This window comes from Molothrus aeneus, chromosome 1 (genome assembly GCF_037042795.1).
Source record: "Molothrus aeneus isolate 106 chromosome 1, BPBGC_Maene_1.0, whole genome shotgun sequence".
Taxonomy (NCBI): domain Eukaryota; kingdom Metazoa; phylum Chordata; class Aves; order Passeriformes; family Icteridae; genus Molothrus; species Molothrus aeneus.
The window spans coordinates 77,154,931-77,179,465 of record NC_089646.1 but is presented as its reverse complement, the minus strand read 5'-3'; the positions used below and the strand labels follow the sequence as shown (position 1 = coordinate 77,179,465).

The 24,535-nt window shown below is 34.9% G+C and overlaps 1 protein-coding gene across 6 annotated transcripts in view; it reads right to left on the bottom strand.

Annotated features, from left to right (window-relative positions):
- Positions 1-24,535, bottom strand: part of CDH18 (cadherin 18) — a 490,995-nt gene that overhangs the window by 30,226 nt on the left and 436,234 nt on the right. For all 6 annotated transcript variants that reach the window (XM_066559563.1, XM_066559523.1, XM_066559548.1 and 3 more), the window contains 3 exons: positions 23,034-23,221; positions 18,897-19,150; positions 5,725-5,861 (listed from right to left, as the gene is read on the bottom strand). In XM_066559563.1, the coding sequence (XP_066415660.1) occupies positions 5,725-5,861; positions 18,897-19,150; positions 23,034-23,221 (579 nt within the window). The remainder of the gene's footprint in view (positions 1-5,724; positions 5,862-18,896; positions 19,151-23,033; positions 23,222-24,535) is intronic.

Genomic DNA, 24,535 nt, shown 5'->3' with positions numbered 1-24,535 from the left:
CAAGGGGGTTTATATTTCACTGCTGCATATTATTAGTTGTCTCTGGGGATCCCGTTTTCCTCTGAACTATGTAACTGTGTGTTTCTGTTATTGTTTTTACCAACACTTATTAAAAAAAAAAAAACTACTTATGTTACAATTAGAAAAGACACTTTAATGTTTTGTTACTTTAAGTCTTGTAAAATGACTGCTCCAAACTTTTATTCTGGTGAATTATCCCAAATTTTCACATATTTAAATTGTGAGCAGGGTTTGTTGGCACTCTATTTAAGTGCATTTAAAAGTTATTTCTTTGAGTAGTTTTTTGCTGATTATTTTTTTATTAAAATTACTTTTTCCTGATATCCTTTCCATAGCACATAGGGTATTGCATAGTTTGTCAATTAAGTACTGCCCTAACTCAACACCTTGGCACATTTTCCCCTGAAGTTCATAAGGAATATGCATGGCAAAGTAAATACAGAAGATGTATTAACAAAGACAAATATATTTGTTTGGTTGGGTTGGTTTTTTTTCCAATATCTGAATTTTTTAACACCTTGGAGATTTATGGGCTATTTTTTTTTGTAAAATCGACTGCATAATGATGTCTCTTCAGTATTTTGATTTCTAATCCATTATGGTGTCAAAGCTATATATATATATATAGGTTCCTTTAACGTGATAATTTTTTGCTGACTCTTGATTGGATTTCATCAAGTCTGGGGGATCTGACAGAACCTGGCTTGAAACACCATTATTTCAGTTCTCCTCTTCTATACAGCCTCTCCACAGCTTTACAAATTAGGAACTCTTTATTGTCCCTTCAATCACAAGTTTTTGCACCCATTGCATTCAAAGTTGGTCCTTTAAGCAAATAGAGGAAAATTGTCTCATTTTCTATTTTCAGCCACTGCAAAGCATTTTGGAGACATTCAAGAGCACCACAACTTGATCCCCAAACTGCTGATGATTTAATAAATCCAGAAATACATTCTACACACTGATAAAATAACCAGCTGCATAAGAGAAATATGTGACAACTTCCCAGTTAAAAGGTACCTTTAAAATCTTTAAAATATAAGCACTTATCTTGCTTTTAAAAAATCACATTTCTAATTAGAAGCACAGTTATTATCCATTTAAATGTCAGTATTTTATGAACTCCAATAACCTTTTGATGTTAACATCACCTGAAAAACATCAAGAAGCTGGTTTGCTCAATTTTCTTCTTTTATTTTCTTCTCCATATTAAAAACACAGTTCCCAGTATCAAAAAATCACAGAATCATTGATTTTGAAGGTGCCTCCATAGATCTGCAAGTCCAACTCCTTTTCTCAAAGCTGGGTCTAGAGTGTACATTGCTCTTGGCCATGTCCAGTGGGTTCTGAATGTCTCTAAGACAGAGAATCCACAACCTCTCAATGTGACCTGTCCAATTTTTGATCAGTCTCACAGTAAAACAATTTTTCTTATTTGGTTTAAATGGACTTTTCTGTGCTTCAATTTATGACATTGCCTCCTGTCATTTTACCAGATACTACTCAGATGAGTCTTTCCTGATGTTGATCATCTTTAGTCACCTCTTAGACTCCCCCAACAGTTATTTAAACATATTGATAAGCTCCTGTTGAGCCTTCACATCTCCAGGCTGAACAATCTGAGCTTTTTCAGCCTCTTCTCATATGAGGTACTCCAGTCTTCATGATTTCATGCTCCTGCACTGGACTTAGCCCAGTAGGTCCATGTCTTTTTTGTATTGAGGAGCTCAGATCTGGGAGCATTCCTCGTGCGACCTCACCAGAGCTGTATGGAGGGGAAGGATCACTTCTCTCAGCCTGCTGACAGCAGGTTTTCTCAACCAGTGCAGAATGGCATTGGCCTCCTTTGCCACAAGATCTCATCACTGGCTCACATCCAGATTTCATCCACCAGGACCTCCACAATAACCTTCTTTCAAAAGCTGCTCACCTGCCAGTTGACTGTGCATGTGAACTGGTGCATCGGATTATTCCTCTCCAAGTGCTCAACTTTGCATTTCCTGTTATTAAATATCTCTTCAAGATTTAATTTTCCTCTCATCAATCTCTCTTCATTTCCTGTTCAGCCATTTCTCTAGCCTGTTAAGAGCTTTCTGGTTGTCAACATGACAGTCTGATGTATCAGCTTTTATTCCAGTTTTGTGTCATTTGCAAAGAGAGTGAGAGTGGTTGAGAAAGCACTCTATTCCACATATCACGTCATTAATGAAGAGGCTGTTGCATCCTGCGTAAGCCACCAGGAATACTTCCTAGTGACTGGACCCCACCTGCTATCTGGGCTGCTGGTTGCAGCCCTTTGAAGCTGCCATTTCAGACAGCTTTCCATCCACTTCACCCTTCAGTTATCTAGCTCATTCTTCTATGTGTCTTGTTCTTACATGAATTTCTCTCAATCTTCCTTAATTCTTTACAGCTAGGGAGGTAATTTTGGAATTTGAATCACTTCCTATCATTGAGTGCTATCATTATAATGAATTCTAATTGACAAATTCTGTTAGTCCTTAAAATAGCTCAGCTTAAGTTTTTCTACTTCCAGAGGGACAGACTGTGTTCTTGGTATTACTATGCTATGACTGTATTTCTTTCCTCTAAATCAGTGTTTCATGTGTTATAAAACATTGTGCATTTGCTCTGTACTTCTCTATTCTCATTGCTCTTGTCAAAGACTTCTTTAAAAACCTTTACTAGAATCAATCAAACTATATGTTCTCCCTCTTTCAAACAGACTTTTCTAATCTTTTTTCAAAGAATTCTAAGTCAATTAAATGGTAATAATTCTATGTGAATCTGTATTTTAAAGTATTAGTACTACTGTTAGTATGACTGCTCCTTCCCCCTGCCTCAGATTTAGTCTCTAGATCCTTCAACATAAACTATAGTACTACTTTATCACCTTATTTCCCTAATACTACAAAGAGATTTCAGGAAGCACCACTATTGAGACAATCAAAGCAAATGCTTCTGGACACAAAAATGCTGCTGTTTAAGAACAATGAACGTTAAAGAAAGAAAAGGATTGCCCATTAATTTTTATAGTAATGGTGTGCTTTAAGAAATAAGAGCACAAACAGAAAAAAGCCTGTGGATTATTACATCAGCATTACTCCCACAGAGCAAAGTGGTAGGACTTCCTCAGATTTCAGAGGACACTTGACCAATGTAGACAGTATATATCACATACAGAGAGGAAAAGTGAAAGTAAATATCTTATGAAAGGTTGAGAAAGAATAAGGTTGAAGCATGAAGATATCACACAATTGGGGGTAGAAATATAATGTCGATTCTAAATTTCATTTATGTAAAATAAACCCAGTTACAAATAGTGGCCAAAAGGATGATAGGTGGAAACTGAATTCTATCACTGATATGTAGCACAAAGTGAAGAGAGGAAAACACTTCAAGAAACTAACTACAATCATCACTTTATACCCACAGAGCACCTCTTGTTGTTGAAGGAATACAATCTTTATGGTCCTTGGAGGTTCTGCTGTGTTCTTGGCCAAGCAAATGATGTCAGAAACTGCAAACGCCTTCTGCTGTGTCAGATAAATTTGAGGAATACCAGCCCCAAAGCTAAATAACACTTTTGTTATAGCCTTTGACTGATATTTCAGCTTTAGTCTTAGTTTTGCAATACCTTGTGCTTGAGCTTAAAAGCAAAAACCATAAGACCAGATATGGGACAGATAGCACTTAAAGGAAGAGCTTTGGCCATACACAACATATGCTCCTTGCTCCACCATAAATTCATTATTAAGTTCACAATGGATTTGGAAGAGAACAGTGTTTTAATTTCCAAAATACTGCAAAAAACCAAAATGTTTGAGGAAGTAGACACAAGGAAAGGATCTCTGTCATTTAGGCTGCCTGTCAGTCTGTCTGCTATCCATCTCTTCCTCACTACTATATCTTCCTTTTTTCATAAATGAATTGTTTTTCCAACTGACTCTATAGATTTACTTATTTTTTCAACCCCAACTTTAACTGTAACAAAGGCAGTGCAAGGGACAAAAAAATCAGATTTGTGTCTTCCTGTCAAAATTTTCACCTGAAACAGAGACTTCTAAGCAGAGCACCTAAAATTAAAAATAAAAAGAGAAAAAAAAGAAAAAAAAGTATAATTCTTATAATTTATTCCATTCTGTTTTTGTTATAAACATAATACTCCTTCTTCATACTATTCTCAGCATGATACATGTACCAGCACTCTTTTGATTATGTGAACCAAATAATGTGGAGAAAGCTATGTTTAAGTTTTATGCTATTGAGATTTCTTTCTGGAAAATTATATTTCAATGGTTTCCAAAAAGGGACTCATGAATACTCTTTTTTTCAGTGTCCCTGTGTAGCTTTTAAATTTTGTTGTTTTTTTTTTAATTAACAGTATGCACCTGGTTATGATTAAGCTTTAATTATATTTTATTTCATGCTGAATTCAGTTTTATGCTGAACTGAAATGACATTCTATATATGTCAAGACTGTCAAGCACACAGGAGTGTTAGTGTTTGCTTTTTCAAGGAGCTAATCATAAAATTCTAGATCCTATTAGTTACTATAGGGAAGTACTTAGCCCAAAATGTCAATTTATTTGTGAATGTTGGTACAATAATAGGAAACAATTTGTTGTCTTTATGAAATAAATTCATGCTGTTTATTGTGTAGCCTGTGCGAGTGCTGTAGTGGCAGAAGAGATTAAATTTTAACCAAGAGATGAAACAGATGAAAGCAGACCAGGCTAAATAATGTCAGTCGGACCTGTTAGAGGTAAAACCTGTGTTTTAGCATTATTAAAACAAAAAAAAAAAAAAAAACAAAAAAAAAAAAAAAGAAAATGAATATATATGAAAGCATTTCACAGTTTTGATCAAAATCACTGCCACTGAAAGTTGGTATCATGAACACTGCTTAGGAGGATTGAATCTATCAATCCAGAATGGGACTTTTTTTTTTCTTCATTTGCCTTGTTGAATTTTTTAGATTTAAAACTTTGACCATGGAAAAATAAAGACCCTGCAATCAAAAAGCTAAAATGAAAAGTTCTTTAAACTCTCCTTGCCTCAAGAAGAAATAAATATTTGTCTCATGCTCCTCAGCCAAATGGCTTTTGATCATTGCGGGGCTTGTCTGAGGCAATGGAGATTCACCAAAGTTAGAGGACTTTCAAATGCACAGGTAAGTATTTATTATATCTTGGTAATTTGCCTATTAAAAGGCCAGAAACATAATCAGAAACTACTAGGCATCTGTGAAATATAAATTAACATGGGCATACAATTGGCATGCAATTCGCTAAAATAGTTGATAGTAGATACAAGAAGGAAAGATGAATTTCTCAGAAGTATTAAATAGTGTTAACTTCTAAGACATATGAATTGTGAAACATAAATGGCACAAACTGTTGATTTTAGGAGAATGAATGCTTAGAAATGTTGCTGGGTAAGTTGGCAGCCTTCTGTGCCATGCAGAGAAATCTGGCAAATTTACACAGATGGACTCACATAGGCATGTGATTTTGTTTAATTGTTCTCTGGAGTTAGATATTCACAAATACACAGAAAACTCTCCTTTATCTGGACTACTTAAAAACCCATTGGTGTTAAAAAGAACATAATATATTAATGTAGTCTTTCTCAAAATCTGAAAGTGATTATTTTCCTTTCTAATTTTTATTTTTCACACCATGTGCCAAATAAATTATTTACCTATCTCAGAAGCAGCCACTGTGATGTTGTACCAAGGTGTCTCCTCTCTGTCAAAGATCTTGGCAGTCTTAATGGTTCCAGTACTAGCATCAATGGTGAAATACCTATCTTCTTCTGTGTTATGATCAATGAAATATCTATGAAGAAATACAACAATAAATATATATTTGTTTTAGTATATATAATCCAAAGTAACAGAAAGCTATATAAGAACATTACTTTCAAGTTTTTAAAATCACAGACATTTAAAAAAACAACCTGAAAAAATCTATAATTTGGAGAAACCCAAAGTAATACTGTATTTAAGTTCTTTCATAATCTTTTATTTCTTTTGATATATAACAATATTTCCACCTTGAGTGACAAAGATATAAATTGCTAACAGGTGGTATTTTGCACAGCAGTATACAACCCTGTCAAAGGTAAGATACACATGTATTTTGACTAAAAATCATGAAATGGAAAAGCAGAGAAGAAAGCAGAAACTAGGATATTATTATTCAGCTTATTTGCCTGTCACTGCAAAGCAGTGTGATCAGCCTTGGTTCCTGTTTCAAAGCATGCCTCGCTGACATTAACTTGATGACAAGGTGACACATAAGCCATTTAGAACATCACCATTACAGAGAATCAGAAACATCTGGTTCCCAGAGCAGCCATTGACACTACCCTAGAAGCAAAACTAAACTCCCCTGCATTGCTCCCTTGGCTTCTGGGCACTTTGCTTAGCAGGTAAGCTAAAAACCTTGAAGTGGGTAATGGAAGCAGAGGGAAAGAACACAAAAGAAAAGATTGACAAGACTTTTCTCAAAGCTGGAATTATTTACAATGGCTTTTAACGAATGAAACAATTACTCAACCCTTCCAAGCCTTCTTGACTAACTCCAGAAAAAATAATTTCCTTTAAAAAAGGAAAAATATTATTTTATAGACCATAACTACTTTTCCTGATAATTTTTTATTCCTCTTTTCATTCTGTGAAATTCCATATATATCTAATATATGGAAGGCATAAAAAGGTCAAAATGATTTATTTGTCCCATCCAATTGCTCTTATTTTACATTACCAGAATGTAATTCCTAGCTAATAAAAAGAGTGGCATGCATAAAATTTGCAAAGCACAAAACAATTAAAAATAAGTTTTATTTTTCTCTCAATGTACTTATTTATACCAGTTGTGTAAACAAAAAGCAAGCAAACAAACAAGTACTTAATTGAATGATATGTTAAAGGCAGAAGTGATGTGAAAAAGTAAAAGAAAGAAAGCACTTAGGGAAAGCAGAAGTCTGAGTGAGTCACCTTAACTGGTCAAAGGATTGGAGACTCAGTGGAAAAGCCAGATAGGATTTGGTGACTTAGGGTAGATCTTCCTTACTGGAGAGAACCTGAATCCCCCTCTCCTACCTGCAAGAAGTATTTACATCTGCCTTACAGAGTGCTGACTTGCCTTTTGGAACTCCCGTTTTCTTGCCATGTCTCAAGTATTTTCAGCAGCTGAAGAACCACAGATCAGTCACTAGAAATCAAAGTATCCAAACCTAGGATAGAATATCTTTCTTTTCACCTGTTCTCCATCTTTCCTTTCAACATCATGAGGAGTGAAAGCCCTGCTGAATAACTGTTGGAGTTGTTGGAAAGACAGCAGACCTCAGTTCCTACCCATTTTATGTTTTTCTGGAGCAAGGATTGTCCTTGCTGTTTCCCATAAGCTAAGTCAGAAACTATTTTGCAGTTCATTATTACCAGCATTTGAGAATACCTCATTCCAAAATTTACCAGAAGTACCCAATAAGACACTTTGGATGTGCAAGATGGCAGCTCAAGTTGCTTCAAACAAGTGGACTAAGAAGATCATGATTATGTAGGTGATGGGGCAATTTTTAAGAGTTTAAGTCAGGAAAATTTTTTCAAAGGACATTATTCACTGTATCGCTAACTGAATGGGAGAAAAGCAAAAACCAAAACAGTGATGTTGCCAGAAAAAAAACAAAAAAGCTAGTGAATTTATACACAGCAGTCATTGCAGACACACTTCTGAAAGTTGGTGTGGCTCTCCATGTTTGGTAAACTCAGGAGAGGAATTAAAAGAAAACTCCTGATGAAAATTCATCAGTCACTGATCATGAAATGCTAGATGGTGCAGACATCCAAATAAATTGATTTTACTTTGAGGAATATTGGAATCCTCCGAGGACACATCACAAAAAAAGATCTAAAATTAACCACACAATTATCCTCTTGGCATTATTTTGTGCATATTTATATGTGGTCCTATTTGTGCAAGCTATAATCACCTCTTTAAGACTGTGCCAGTCTCAGCGGAAAACTTGTATCTCCCATGTCCACAGATAGCATTGCCTTTAACTATTTATAAAAACTTCGAGACAGAGTGGTATCAACCTCTAAAAATCCACAAAGCTGCCATAGTTGCTACAGAGTCATGTTGACATCTGAACTTTGTCCAGAAGATACATGCTTAAGGAAGAGAAATGCCCCCATGCCTTACACCTTATTCTTGGCAGCATAGGAAAACTGAACTAGGAAAAATAGTTGGAATGTTTTGATCATTCTACTATTAACACAGAAATAATGGATGTTTGGTTGTGTTGGTCAGTATAGATACACAGATACACAAGCATCTTGTACATGATGAACTAGAAGGTTAAAAGAGAAAGTGTGGGAAGCATAACTGTCCTTCAGTTTTCTTGGAGACCTTTCTCTGGTAGAGTTTACAATCAGTTATGCAAATATAAAATTTAATTACTTCTCTCTTAGTATAGCTTTGTTTTTCTTGACTCTAGGAGCCTCCTGAGAACAACAAGGATTATTTGCTGAAAAAAAGAAATCAAATATTCTTTCCTGACCTGTTCTTATGGAATATGTACTGCAAATCCAAATCTTATAATGCAAGAGTCTCATCCTGCAGATATTAATTACTCTGGACACTCTTTGCTTATTATCAACATCAGGCAGTGACTACAGTGACTATTCTGTTAGTCATTACTGTGCTGACCACAGGGCCATAAAAATAAGGCTATGTATTTTTTGCAGACAGTAGCTTAAAAATAACAGAATTTCATATTGGGCTTCAATGAGAAAGAAACTTAAATCTAGATGAATGTCCAGCTGCTGTTGTGTGTATACAACTTATGAAAAAATGTTACCTCTTCCTCTGAGCAAAGTACAGAAAAAAAAAATCTGTCCCAAAAATGAAGCTTGTGTAGAAAAGTTTATGGTTGATTTTCTGATAAATTGTGATCATCTAACAATTCATTTCCATAGACATATTGTAAAAGATGGTATTTTTTCCTTTTTTTTTAATAGGAACATCTTTTTCCTATATCAGTTATTTAAGTGTGTTCCACAGAAACTCAAATCCTCATTTAAAGAATTTAGGATTGAATTAATAACTTCAATTGTATTTTCTGTGTCATTAATGAGAACAAAATAATCCTGTAGTAACTCATTTTACTAACACTCTTACTTCAAATTTTGCTAGAATAATGAATTTTTTTTTTAATTTTTCCATGAAAGGGAAGTAGCACTTCCCTTTCATGTGCTAACTTTTACATACAGTTTGAAATATTCACAGATTAACAATTATTTTCTTCATCATTAATGACTAAGGGGGTGTACTTTCTTAGGTTTTCCCATGATTAAAATATTCAGCTCTTCTCCTCCACTCCAGATTCTTCCTTAAAACTGTTTTGTGCATCACATCTAAAGTAACTATTTGCACTTCTGTTCCCCAACTTTCATTAACATGTCAGTAAAACAAGTTACAGAAGATATTCCCACACAGTAGAAAACCTAGAAATGCTAGTTCTGCTTCCAACAGCTTTAAAATATTTTGCACAAGAACTCTCTTGGTAGGGCAACTCATTTTTGTCCTGTAAGAGGACATTTAGAACGAGTTTCAATGCTTTTACAAAGTGATGAACAATTTAGACCTTTATAAATATTAGTCACTCATTTATCTACATGTTGAGAATAGAGCACATTCTTGAGCCAAGGATGCTTAACTTAAGCTTCTGAATTTACTTCACCTGATTTAAAAAAATTACTTTCATCTGGATCATAATGGCAACAGAAAGTCATTCCCTTCTGCTCCCACCCTTCCCTCCACATCTACTGATCTGCTTTTCGATGCTTTTTCTAAACCACAAGAAGATATAGTGCAAGTTTTGAATTTCAAAGAGTGATTTCAAGAGAGATTTTTCACCTTAAGTCAGTTGATAGCTTCTGCTCACTTAGAATGCATTAATTCAAAAATTAATTTAAAATATCCATTTGAGATATTTATTTATAGACATTTGCTCATGACAATGCCACGTCATAGCATGTTTATAACCACTGCACATTAAATCTGCACATCAGAGCTGCATGGCACATGTTAATAAAGAGACTTAATAAAGAGACATGCCTAGATAAACAGCTCTCCAAAAACTGTTTACATGCAAAGCAGCAACAGAAACCAATCTAAAATAAACTTAATTAAAAACAATCATGAATATATAAAACTTAATAGTCACACTATCTGAAGATAATCTGAAAGAAATTAAATACCAAAACTGAATCCTGCTAATACTGGGAAATGCAACATATGCCATGTTTTTATTAGGCAATCTCAGTGAATGGAAGTGCATTCCCAGCTCCATCCATATCCTTCTGACCAAAGCAAGCCACTGACTCTTCTGGCTTCGTTCCTCACCTCCTGCCTTTTAGAGAAGCAGTGAGTCAGTGATGACAGATATTCCCCCATTTTTGCTGAAAACTAAAAGCATTTGCATCAATTAGGGTATAAAGAGAAATATATATGAATGATGACTCTTTGGCAGAAGGTCACTATGGAACATACAAATCTGCTTTCAGTATTCAACCTGTCACTCTCCAATAATGCAAAGACTGTTTAAAATGGAGAATTTCAAGGGTCCTAAAGTAGTATAGAAATATTAATGATCTCCAAACCTTTTAGGAGGGCTTCTGAAGCTAAAAGGCATAAGCATTTTCAGAATCTCTCTACCTAAATGGTTGTCTTAGTATTAACACTGGTCTATCACTGGATAGACAACAGTAACAGGTTGTTACTGTTCTGGTATGGCTCTCTCTACTTACTGTGTTTTTAAGGATGAACCTTCAGTTTGAACTTTTTAAATAGTTTTGAGATTGTAAGTTGTTTCTTTCTTTTTTTAATCAAATCTTTAATGTACTTATCTTTTCTTTATGTTAATTTTCATTTATTACCCTATTTATCAACTGTAAAAATGAACTCTGTTACATATTTACACCTTAGCTGCCAATCTCATATTGATAATAAACTTCCAAAGACAAATTTTAGCCAGATGTGAATTCAAAGATCACAGTACTTCCTTGGACTTTGGAGATATAAGAAAATAGTCAGATCTCAAATAACAAGGGAAGCTGCTTACAAAGAATTACTAAAAGAAGTCCATGGGAATGGAACAGAACCTTGTACAACCAATTATATCTTTAAAGACTTATCAGTTAAAAGTCAAATGCCACTGTAAGGAAATCTGTTCAGTTAAAGATTTAAGCAAGGAACTTTACCAGAGAGAGATAAAGTACAGAAATTTTTATTTCATTTTATAAAATGTCTTAGAAAAGGAAGAGTAAGCAACTCCATAGAGTGAGAAAAGGAGGTATACCATTACAAAGACTGGGAGAACCAACCAGCTAACACTCTTTGTGTTTGACCAGCTGGTGAACAACAAGAAATGGCCCATGCTGGGACACAACTTGAGTGTGTGCCTTTTATCTTCTCTCTGCCTTCAGAGAGAAGCAGACATGAGCCTGGGAACCAGCAGCAAAGCCTTGAAGCCAAATGAGGTGGTGGGGAGACATTCTGTTGCCATGACTGTCTTGCACTACAGTAGATCCATTCCGGGGCGAATTTATTTCCTCATAGTTCAAACAAATTCAGCCAGGAGAGAAAAGCAATTGTGAAGTATGAGTCAGAAGTCATGCCAATCGGCAGGTAACCAATTTTCTCCCTGCAGCATGTCTGGTACATTACGGAGACATTAGATGTTCCAGAGCTCCTTGGCAGAAGACTGCTACTGAGAACTACAGCCTTCAGCTGTGCTTGCCAGGTGTGAAAATTGAATACATTTGAAGATAGCTTGGAGAAGGTATCCCCTCTGTTTACTATTCCTTTGCTTTCTTTTCAAACAGATGTAGTGTAACTTTGAGAAAGATACTGTCCCTCTCACAGCATTTAAAGGAAGCTGATTCAATATGCTGTTCCTGCTGAGTTCTCTCTGGTGCTGGCTGCCAGCTGACATCCACCAGCTGATCAGCAGTACCTTGTTGTTTCCATACAGGACTCCTGGCTCTCATGCTGAAATCTCAGCTCAGCCAGAGTGGCAGTGTTCCATGTCCTGGTCCTAGAGATGTGAGTTGCAGGATCCCAGGGGACACAGGGGAATTCACAGCAGTGAAACACTGTCTCCTAGGAAAGTCCCTGAGAGGCAGCCACTGCTGGTTTGAATTTTATGCAGAAGTCAGCTTCCTGCTCCAGTTCTTATTCCTATCCTCTAGCACACTGCTCACCTTGAACACAGGAAATTTGAAACACTGTTCATTTGAAGGAAATAAATGTCTAGTTCTTTCTAGACACTCATCATTTCTAGCTAGCAGTTTCTGTCTGCATGTGTTAATCATTGATCATTTTTCCAGCTAATTCTGCCAGTCAGAGTAGGCTAAGAACAGGCCACACCCTTCAAGGCATAATTCAGCATTCAAGGCAAAATAAAGGTTTGTCTTCTTTTCATGACTTTATGAATTTCTTCATAGGATTATGACTGTCCAAAATCATTTCAGGTAAATGTGTTGATAGCAGAACTATATTTTATAATATCTGAGTTGCTTTTTATTCAAAATTAACATTCAGATGCTGATAAGCAATAAGGTGCAGTGTTACATGAGAAACACTTTTATTTTCCCCTACAAGCAAGCTATAGCTACAGCTACTTCTTTAAACCTATGCCTACTTTTTTACCTACCAGCTAAAAAATGGTATTCTACTTACATACTATCTTTTTTTTTCCCTCTACATATTATACACTAAACCAAATAAAACCAAGACTGATAGATTTATGCCTATTTAGGCATAGGCATGACCTTATCAAAATTACTATACTCTAGAGACATATGAAGGCTGACTCTAAAACCATAAAAGACTAAATGTCTGAGACATTCTGAAGTCAGTAAAAATTCTAGAAACATAAAGATGATGTTCTGGTATGAAAAATCTGGTTTTCATTGTCAAAAAGTTGATCTGATGGCGTTTCTACTCTCAGCTCTCAGGGAAGGATGGAGGTGGCTCTGGTTGATGTGGGATTCTGACCACTATCCTAAGCTGGATTTTCCTAGTCAGAAGAGCTGTCAGAACATTTTACCAGTTCCTGCTTGAGGACATGGACATGCTTGTTACTGGGAGACCTAAGACACATAATTTGACAAGAATCAAAACTAATTTGAGGCCTCAGGGGACAAAATAGCAAGACACCTCGCATCTCAACACTGTAAAGAAAGGTTTTATAATGCTTTCTCACTCTGTAATCAGGTGAAGCATTAGTGAAGAAATTGAAGAAAAATTCCCATCTCTCTCCAGCCATTCAAAATAGGGTGCTCTTCTTCTGTCTCAGTTTAATGACAATTTTAGAGAGAACACTGGAAGATTATGATGGTGTTGTGCTTTGAGGTCTCCTTTGAGGAGGGCAGATTTCTTCCTTTGTCTTTACCAGCACAGGCCTGGCAGAATCTGGAAAATCTCATATATTCTCCCCCAGGCATATGAAGGAGAGATTATCACTCTACATGATGGCACTGATCTCAGCAAGCTGCCCTAAGTACAGCCAAGAGAGAGTCATAGACTCATTTAATCATAGCCTGGGTTGGAAGGGATCTTGGATGTCATCCAGTTCCGACCTCTCTGACATGGGCAGTGAGACCTTCTCCTAGACCAGATTGCTCAGAGCCCCATCCAACCAGACCTTATACATTTCCAGGTATGTGGCATCCACAACTTCTCTGGGAAACCTTTTTCAATGTCTTACTACTCTCACAGTGGTGAATTTTTTGCTAATATCTAAGCTCTTTCAGTTTGAAGCCATTCCCTCTTGTCCTGTCACTACATGCTTTTGTAAATAGTCCCTCCCTATCTTTCGTGTAGGCTCCCTTCAGGTATTGGGAAGATGCAATTATGTCACCCCAAGCAGTCTAACAGTCCACCCATTCCATTCATCTCATCCCAGTTTAGAGAAAATTATGTTGTGGGGGACTGTGTCAAAGGCTTTACAGAAGTCCAAATAAATGACATCTGTAACCCTTCCCTTGTCCACTGGTACAGTCACTCCATCAGGGCCACTAGACCAGTCAAGCAGGACTTGTCCTTAGGGAAGCCATGCTGGCTGTACACAAGACAGCAGGAAACAAACTGATTTTATTCCTCTTATATGACATTCAAAGAGCAAGTAAGGCAAATTAAAAAAACTAGGAGAAGGGACTTCTGTATTTTTCAGAAGGGGAGCAGCCTTATCCCTTCTCTCTGCTGAGAGCATAGAGGCTGAATTGATCTCAGAGAAGGGGGAGGTGGGAGGGAACCTTAAAAATATAATTTAATTTTCAGCCCCTCCCTTAGATCCTTTCATGAAGTTGTCTTGCACATCCCTTCAATTTGAATCACAAGTTGAGGATTTACTCTACCTCTAGCAAATTTAAACTTTACATTAGAAAATATTTTTTCCCAATACTTTATATCTTTAAGACTTTGAGAAATAATAATGGGAAAGCATAAAACTTATTGGTTTTGTTCTTTCATCTACATATAAGCATGCCTCTTAAAATACTGTTTACTGAAAATTAAGATTACTTTCTAAAATATTCACCTTCAGATGAATCTAAAAGATGACTATGTTTTACAATCAATGCAGCAAAAGTTGAAATAAGTTTCTCTACTGAATACAGGAATTGAAGACAAAATTCCTACGCCACATTAATTGTTATAATCATATGCACCAGTAATTCATTAATTTTTTAGTATTCTTACTGAAAGAAGGAAAGAGAAGTTTGTCAATTTAAATCAAAGTAGGAGAAGGGAACTATGAATTTATTGGAGCCTCTACACAGCAGGTGTGATGTTGGAAAGTTTTTGCACTCATTAGTATATGCATATATTATAACCATTATGATATATCATACATTTTAAGGCAACAACATAAGACTGTTAGAAAAGTGGGAAGCAGGATCATAGCTGAGATTGTACTCTTATTCTTCACCAAACTAGCACAAAATTAAAAGTCAATTTTTAGGACAAAAAAACTATATTTATTAAAATTAATTTTTAGTACAAAATTTAAAAAAGAAAAAAAATAAAACCAAAACCAAAACCAAAGCAACAGGTTTATTTTTTTTCTGACTTCTGTTTCCTATAGCTGATCAATCTTTGTGAATAAAATGCATTATAGCAAGACATATTACAACCTGATTAGGGTCCAACAGAAAATTTACTTGAATTCCAAAATATTAATATAACAAATCAGTCTTCCAGGGACAAAAAAAAAAAAATATAAAGCTGGTTTTAGTCAAGCAATTGTAGACCTTCTGAAAAGGGAAGATGCTTATCTTTCTTATTGTTTGACACTGCTGTCACAGGCAGAGTCCTGATTAGGATCTATTCACCAGAAGTTTTCTGTTAGATACCAGGAAAAGAAAAATTCTTCCCAGAAATGCAAGCAACCTAAGTGGGTGTAAAAAAATTACTACTGGAGGGTGCAGAGGTCTTATCGTTAATGCTCAAAACAGTGATTTACCTCCTGTATCACTACATGACAAAGTAGCACTCAAAGGAGTGGTCTGATGTTACTGTATTTCTATAATGGGATGTCTTATTTCTCAAACACTACTCTTAAGTGTATAAAGTAAGCAAAAGCAAAGGCTTTCAGTTCTTCATAGTACGTTATCAAGCCCGGAAGTTATTCTGGGGGAGCTGGTCTATATCATGGAACTACTTTCACTATTACATCAGAGCTGCAGAAAGTGTTATGGTCTTAAAACTACATCTGAGCTTTTTTCTGAATCACTGCCTTGGAGGTGGCTTGGGGAACAGCTACAGCATCACGTTCCCAAAAAACATTCCACTGGCAGCAGACCAGAGGCAGTTGGAAAGCTCCAAGGATCATGTGGAGTATGAGCTGTGCCTGGGCGGACTCACCACCCAAGGATCACCACCTACAGGAGGATGTCAGGGTTTCAGGAGGCGCTGCCCTGCCATGAGGCAGCACTAACAGACAGGTGCCTTGCCAATTAAAAGCTGTTTGCACCCCTAATCACCACACAGGTTTTCTATGTATGATTACAGAAAGAAAAAAAGATAATTTCTAAGTAGATATACAGGGATTTAAAATGAATAATGGACTAAGAAAATATTGTAATTAGAGCATTTAATAGTCATGCTTTCTTCTGCATTGTGTGGGAAGATACTTTTCAAGATCCACTTGCACATCAGATATTATTATAAGATGTGACTTAACGCTGACCTTTTCAAGCAACAAAAGATATGAGTATGGAGGCAGAATACTTGACACAAAGCAATGAAAGGGGATTAGTTTCTCATAAATGTTCCAACAGGGCAGTAATACCTGTGAATGAATGACAAATAAAGATGTTTTCTGTTGATTTAGACAATAATTTTTAGGTAAATTTTTAAGTGATTTTTAAACTACTCAAAACCCCTTTATATTTAAAATTAATACATTATGAAGTTTTACTATATTTATTTCTTATGCTTTCTATTATATCTTGCTTTTTGCATTTCAGTAGAATAATAATCTTATTCTAAAACAGAGCATTTTAAAAAGTTTCCCTGAAAATACATTTCTATATTTTTAAAGAAAAAAAATCAATCAGTTTGAAAAGAAAAATCTTTTTGAACAGTCCAAATGGCCAGTCAGAAAAGTACTGAATAAAAAGACCCCACTGCTATTAACTACATTTTTTATTAGAGTTCTGCTGGGGTTTAAAGACTAAAACACTAGTACAAGCCCTGGCAAAAAGTCAGTGCCTTCTGAAGACTGCTCAGCTCAGGAACTAGATGAAATCACTGTGATGAAATTGCAGTGAGGAAATAAGGACAAAACCCACTTTGTCTCCCTCTACTGATAGCAGTAGATGATGCTATTTATTTCTGTGTTCAGTTCAAATAACCTAAAAAGATTTCAGCACTATTAATTACCTTAACTATACTTCAACCATTATTCTGTACACAAGAATTGTTCCTGCCATCAAATTAGACTGTTACTTAATTAGGCAGTGAACAAATCAGAACACTGTATCTCTTTCAGCAGCTGAATAGCAAAGTGAGATGGTTTCAACTGTGCCTAAATGCTTCATCAATCTCATACACGGCAGCGAGTGTCTTCATAAAGTGGAAAGGACGCACAAGTGGATTAGAAAAGGCTGATAAGCAAATCACTGCTCTGTATCTTGCCCTGTAGCCTCACAGTGTTTGGAGATGTATCAGAGCCATTTGGATAAGAAGTGCTGTTCTGTTACTCCCCTGCTACACAGAGATCAGCAGGTCAAGTCCTATCTCTATCTATCTTCCCTGGAGACAGTGGTATCTGCTTTCTATGAAAAGCCCTTGCCAAACCCCACCAACATGTAACTCAGTGAGAACTGGCTCCCTTTGGGTCTTCATGGTTTGGTATGTTACATTAGGACTATATATTTTTCTCCTCTGAGACATAAAGATATGGAAGAAACAACTCAAAAATATGTGTCAATTGAGGTAAAAACATGATTGACAAAAGTAAGAACAATTTTTTCTCTCAATTATATGAATAATATGGATATTTAATATTCTGTCCTCAATCACTGGTTACAAATCAAAGTTTGGAAAAAAAAAAGGGCAAATACAAAAAGATTAATATTTGAAAATATTTTTCCTTCTGATCCCTCTGTCTCCAGATAACTGCCTGCTTCACCCAGAAAATCTACTTCTTGCCTTCTCAGGCTTTGTACAAACTGCTGCTTTTTCCCTTTTGCCAGATTTATCTCTTTCTAGACAAAATTGTTATGGGCAACAGATAGATGAATTATGGACCAGTTAGTCAAATATGCACTTGCCCTTACTACTCCAAATTTCCATGACAATAATTGGTCTGACTCTGTTAACAGCTTCAGAATCATAGTATTAGAGCTACAGGAATTTGGCAGCTATTTTAGCAAAATTTTATTATGTATGTTACAATTTAGGCACAAATACCATAGTGGAAATTTTTCAAGGGCAATAACTTGCCACTAAGAAATTGCATATATTGATTATCTGACACAAAACATTTTGAATTTTAGAGTATTATCACAAAAGAACCATAAAAATCTGATGTCTTCATTGCTCTGAAAAGATTGTTTCACCTTAATAAGACTATTACACATACCCAGCAGACTTCAACTCAGTCAGGAGACTAAATCTTCCTAACTACCTGAAGAAAAACTGCTTTCCAAGGATATAATAAAATGATTTTTACAAAGGCTATACTATTATGTCATGGAAAGGAAAAGCATCAAAAATGTTTTTGCAGATATTTTTTGGAAACTTTTTAGATCTACTGCCACCTTTGACATATAAAGTTCATATATTGTTCCACAAAATTCATTATTGCACATATTTGATTCTTTTGATGCTCTACTGAAGCTGAAGCATGTAACAAAATATTGGGCTCATCCTTAACCAACGTTTTACAAAAATGATCCTACTTGTCTCTAAAAGATGTATCTAAACCTATTACTGTCTTGGACAAGCACCTGGGACAACTACAGTGAAACAAGTGTGCAGAGGGCCAGTGCAATTTTGACAGCAGGGGGAAAACCATGCTATGATATTTTAAAAATTTACAGTAGGACACCACTGGAAAATCAGGCCTTTGCTCAGACCAGTAATGGGAATTATAGTGCCAACCAAATAAAGGATGAAGGTTATGTTACTAAATTTAATCTATACAGCCTAATCATGACATTGTTCTGACCTATGTTTCCCTTTATGTACGAAAATAAACCATGTCCCTACATTCCAGATCTCATTAACCATTAAGCTTGTGAAATTCAATGTCACAATTGAATAATTAATCCCTATAATTTGGATTTACTATACCTCACTAAACTGTTTGCAGCATCAGGGTCATGTGCTGTTACTGTGCCAACAGGAGTCCCAATCTTTGAATTTTCATAAACTTCCATGACATAGGAAGGCATAGTGAAGAGCGGGGGTTCATCCACATCACCAACGATGACCTTCAACATCGTTACATCTTTGAATGGTCCCAAGTGCGAAAAACGAAAATCCAGGTGAGTATTTGCTCCTTCTATATTAAGTGTATATGATTTCTTTTTTTCATAGTTGAGTGGCTGTTGGAAGAAAAAAAAATTTCTCAGAGACATTCTGTTCTCCAGGTTAGCCTGCTAGCAATTTAACAACATCTTTTCTGTTTAAATTAAATATTTCTTCATGTCACTGGAAAGGGATGATATTCTCTGATATTCTGGCAGCCACTGTCATAGCTTGTATATAGAAGGATATAAATAAAGCAGGATGGTTTCAATTTTTCTCTGCAACAGAATATTGAAAAAGATACTAGTTTTGGAAATAGCCCATGGTTTAGAATGAGCCTCAGATTCTATTTTTCTGATAATGTAGTGTCTGAATTTTGTCATGTTTTGGTTTTAATCAGTAAATTTTAAGTCCTGAAAAAGGTAGAGACTGATGTATCCTGAATTAAAATAACTTCACATCTTAAATAAAAAAGTGTCATAGATAGCGACAGGGACATTAAAATTCTTTTGGGCATCTCTTTTATCCTCAAATGAATAAAAGCAACTTCTCACAGGAAAACACTCACTCAATATAAGAGAGTAGATGTAGACTGTCTATTTCCAACAGTTTCAAAACATAGTCATATCATTGAAAGAAGTTGCATATGCGCATATTTATTTTTAGAACAATAATTTTTATTTCATTTATGGCATGGCAGAATTCCACTGATACCAGTATCATTCTGTGTGGACATGATAGTCTATCTATCAAAAACTCTTCATCCAAGTTTAAAAGGGTATTTCCTGTCACCCCAAGGAGTGGCAAAGTAATACGTTAGGCAAGACATACAAGGAACTCAATATTTATGGCTTTTCAGTGTCAGTGTGTATTTTGTAGATGAAATCTACAAAAAATTTGACTAATGGTGTATAAGAAAAATTGATCAGTATTTATATACACTTTATATATTTGTTTGATTTCTCCTTTGTATACTTAAGGACAATTAATTCATTCTCTGAACTCTAATATATAAGTCTTTTGTGACCCTCATATTCTCTGTTTCCCTTTCCTAAACATAAAAATAAAAAGTTCTAAAGGCATGGAAATTTACCATAGCCTGGTAAATCTATTACTACACAAGAAAAAAAAGCTAAGTATGCTATTCAAGTCAATTCAAAAAGAAATATACATTTAATAAATTCTAATTCAGATGTCCATTAATTTTTTTTTTTGTTATGAGCAGCCAAGTATTGAGTAGTGATTTTAATTTCTCTGCAGCATGCATATTTTAAGAATAAACAGGTTTAAAATAGGATTGCAACTTTTATCTTTGATGTCTTTTTGGAAAACTCAGTTTATATTGACAATAACTGAATTAACTTGTACAGGAAGACTCATTTCTCTCAGAAAACATGTAAGGAATGACACAAAGTCTTGTAGTTACACAAACTCTTTTATCTAGTTCTTTGATTAGACAATAACACTTTTTAAAGGGAAAAATCTATGCAGATAATCGGAAAAAGCTGACATTTTAAATATAGTCAGAGTAGTTTTTTGCTTTCATTTTTTTTTTTCTTCCTATAACATCTCAATCATTAGATGATTAGTAGATAGTTAGTAGATATAAGATGGGAGACAGACTTGTCTTGTGTCTCTAAATACGGAAAAAAATTCTGTATTTACTTAAAATTATCATTGTCTGAAGATCATTGTCTTCCCCAGAAAGAAAGCAAAACATTTATATTTTAGATTAATTAAACAGAATTTTTGTTCATATTTTCTATTTTCCCAATTAATGATTGTAATTGTAATATCTTTTCATTACAATTACCAACATAACTTCAGCATGTAGTCATTGGCTATTATGATTTTCATGCCAAATTGAAAATGCCAAATGTAGCTCAAGTGACCTGTTATAGGGCTAACTGGAAAATGCTGCTCTGCACTATACTGCAGTTTGAGTTTCTAATATGAGGCTCCCAAAAGGAATCTCATGTTAGGGTAACTGCAACTCCCAAAAAGAGTTACAGAATTTTATGGGAAATAACTATCTGTTTCTTGAACATTCCCAGTTTCATTATGCAAAATTGATGAGACGTGGGCTGTTAGACACTTTTTCTGGGAAACCTGAATCATACTTGCTGACTTGAGGTCAGGAAAGTTCTAACACATTTTTCTGAAAATCATGACAAAGGGGGAGCATGATGACCATTCTTTTTTTGAAGGATAGAGAGAATAGTAGCTTTTACTGGCTATTTGTTTCGGTTTCCTCCAGTTTCTTACTCAAATGAGGAAATGCATGAGGTAAAGCGGAAATACTTCATGACAGTTTGTAATCAACCCTTTGTGGAAGGATCTTTGAGACTGAAGAATGGCTCCACAGGTTTGTCAATAAGAAAGATAATGAAAGTACTGGATGTTTTGGGTCAGCCCAGAATGAGACTAAAAAAGATTCTAACAGTCCTAGCCTTTGCATACAAATAGAGGCACTGAAAAATTTTATTTATCCATCAGAATCTTACGTAAGGAAATCTTTAATACTTGGATGCGGATTTCAGGTCATTAGACACAATAATATATTTACTTCTGGCTTTTCTGATGTGCCTACTGTAAATTCTTCTGGAGAAGTACCAGAAGATAAGTCATTCTATTTTACTGTTTTAGAAGGCACTGGTATCTGATATGCAAAACCAAAACACTTCTGTCCTCAGTTTAGATTATTTATTTTGGGTGGGGTCTCAAAATTTCAGCTTGAAACCCAATCTAAATTAAAAGCAATTACAGCACACAGCATATAATATACTTATTTAACTGCATAAAAGATCTGAGTAAAAAATAAGAAAATAAAAGTAAAAAAAAACAAGATCAATTTTTTAATACTGTACAAAGGGATAAGGTATACAAGGAAATAATGGAGGTATTGTACACAAATTTATGTAACTTTCAAGTGCCAAAGTTCTGCTCAACTGGAATATAACATTTCTTAAGCAAAACTTACCTCCTCTTGTCTTGATGTAAAAATTACCTAAATTATTGTCATGTGTATGTAAAAGAACAGGCAACGCATGCTATCATCATATTCTAAATAATAGTGAAAAATTTTTTGAAGCTACTTTGCCAAAACCAGTAAAAAATGTGATTTAACAAAGTTTTCTATGTCTTTTATTTTGTTGGAAATTCTTCCTTTCTGCTTCATGTTTTGTATATTAATAAATGCTGTAGTTAATGAACAGCAGCCATGGTGAGTGTATAATGCTCATTTTAAAGAAGAAATACCAGATTATGTTTTTAGCTATAAAAAGGCCATCATGAAATAAATTCAGTGGTATAAAAATGACAGTTTACATTTATGTGGTTGAAAAAGGTGGGTATTACATAATCTTTACAAAAGACACTGAGTTAAAGCTTTTTAAGATACTGAAAGAGATCTTTTAAATATTTATGAATTATAAAAATAATATTTCCTTGAGTTAGAAACTATTTTTGATATCTTAAATACATATATATCTATGCGGAAGCAAAAAAAATAAAATCATGGTTTAGGTAGTTTTTTATTTATTCTCTTCTTTCATATTTTCTTCTTTCATAGTTGGATTTCATTTATCCAACTATTGATCAAGACCAGAATTCATATTAGTAATTTTGAACATATACTCACTTTTAATTTTTAGGGTGCATGGTTACATATAATTTATATCTACAAGACTCAATAACAACAAACTCACATAAGCTGACTGGGATAAATATAGGAACTACATATAAATGATAACCCTGCAATAGCTTGCCAAGTTACATGTTAAGTCTTTAGCACACTACTGGATCATTTAGATACCAACTGGAAAGTAAATCAAAGAATAACAGTCTATGAAAACTGAATTATACATTCATTGCCACAGATAAAATTTCTATGGCAAGATTTAATCAGGCTGGGGACAAAAGTAGAATTTTCACCCAAATTTTACATCTTCTATGGCTTACCTTCTTCAGAGAGAGAATTCCTTCCCTGGTTTCTTTGTCCGTAGATATGGAGAATACCCCAGCGCCATCACCGTTTATAATCGTGTACTTCATGTCTGCATTTGAACCAGTGTCTGCATCATTTGCTTTGATTTTGCCAACTGCTGATCCAACTTGAGCCGACTCAGGAACATACAGTTGATAATGTTCTGAGGGGGAAAAAAATGCAACATAATAGCTTGGACATTTTCTAGTCAAACTAAATTAGAGAACCATTACCTACTTGATAGATGTCTGACTCTGGAAGAGTATTTATGTATTTCATAAAGTGACAACTGAAACCTATGCATTTATTTAGAACCCTGGAAGATTTCAAAACTGAATTATATTTTACTTGGGATGCCTTCATTCCCTACTCAAGATTCAAATTACCTAATGTAGGATTTTAGTTTTCACAGCTATTGCTGTACATTGCATAATAGAGAAGTCACTTCATAATAGTATTTTTACAAGTTTATATTCTTCATAACCAAAATATATTTATTTCACCAAGTTACAACTAAATGCAGGGTCAAGTGAGTACTTTTGAATTGAAAAATATGTTGCATTTTTTCCCAAAATCGAAACATTTTTGCAAGATTGCATCAAAATTTTCAACACATGATTTTTAGTAAAGAAAAATATAATGAATCTTAATGTTTTATCATTTGCACAAAAATGTCCACTGCCATCCACAATAAATAAAAATAAACACAATGGGTACAAAGATGTACTACACATTTGTGCCCAGAAACATTTTTCTTTACAACTCTGGTCTCCTTTCAGTGTATGTGTAACCTGTTAGGTTAATAACTAGTTAGTGAAATATTTTTTGAAAAATAAGTTTTTTAACTGTCTCTATGCTTTTTTGTGAAATTTTCTAAAAGGTACAAAGTTTTCTGGTGGACAAGAAGCTGCCACATGAAAATAAAAGCAGCCAAGAGACATAATGCCATTATGTAAACCTCAATCTCTGTCTACAACTAGGCCAGAAAAACAGCTTCAAGAAGATTTCTCCAATAATGCTACCCTTATAATACAGCAGGGATGATGAAATCTACCAGAACTGAAAAGAATAATTCACATCCAATAGAAGACATGCACATACCAACAACATGCTAATTTCCCATCTAAAAAAACCCAATCCAAATGCCTCCCTAACAGTCTGCAGAGTTTACATCACAGCACAACCACCAACATAGTAAAAAAAGAAAAAAAACTTCTGTCATTACAGATCTTCTGAAACTCTACCAGGTTCCTTTTATGTTCTTTGAAGGTATTCTGTGGCAGTCTGTGCAATAATGCAAAACTGAGTGGCAGGACAGTGGATCAGCAGATTTGAAAGGGGACATATAAAAGTTAACATATTGTTATGTTTTGCTGGGTTGAATCCAGGTAGCATGACTGCAGAGGTGCCCTTGTTAAGCATGTATAAAAAGAAAGGCAAAATTTAAATTGAATTCAGAGATTAAACCTGAGGTGTG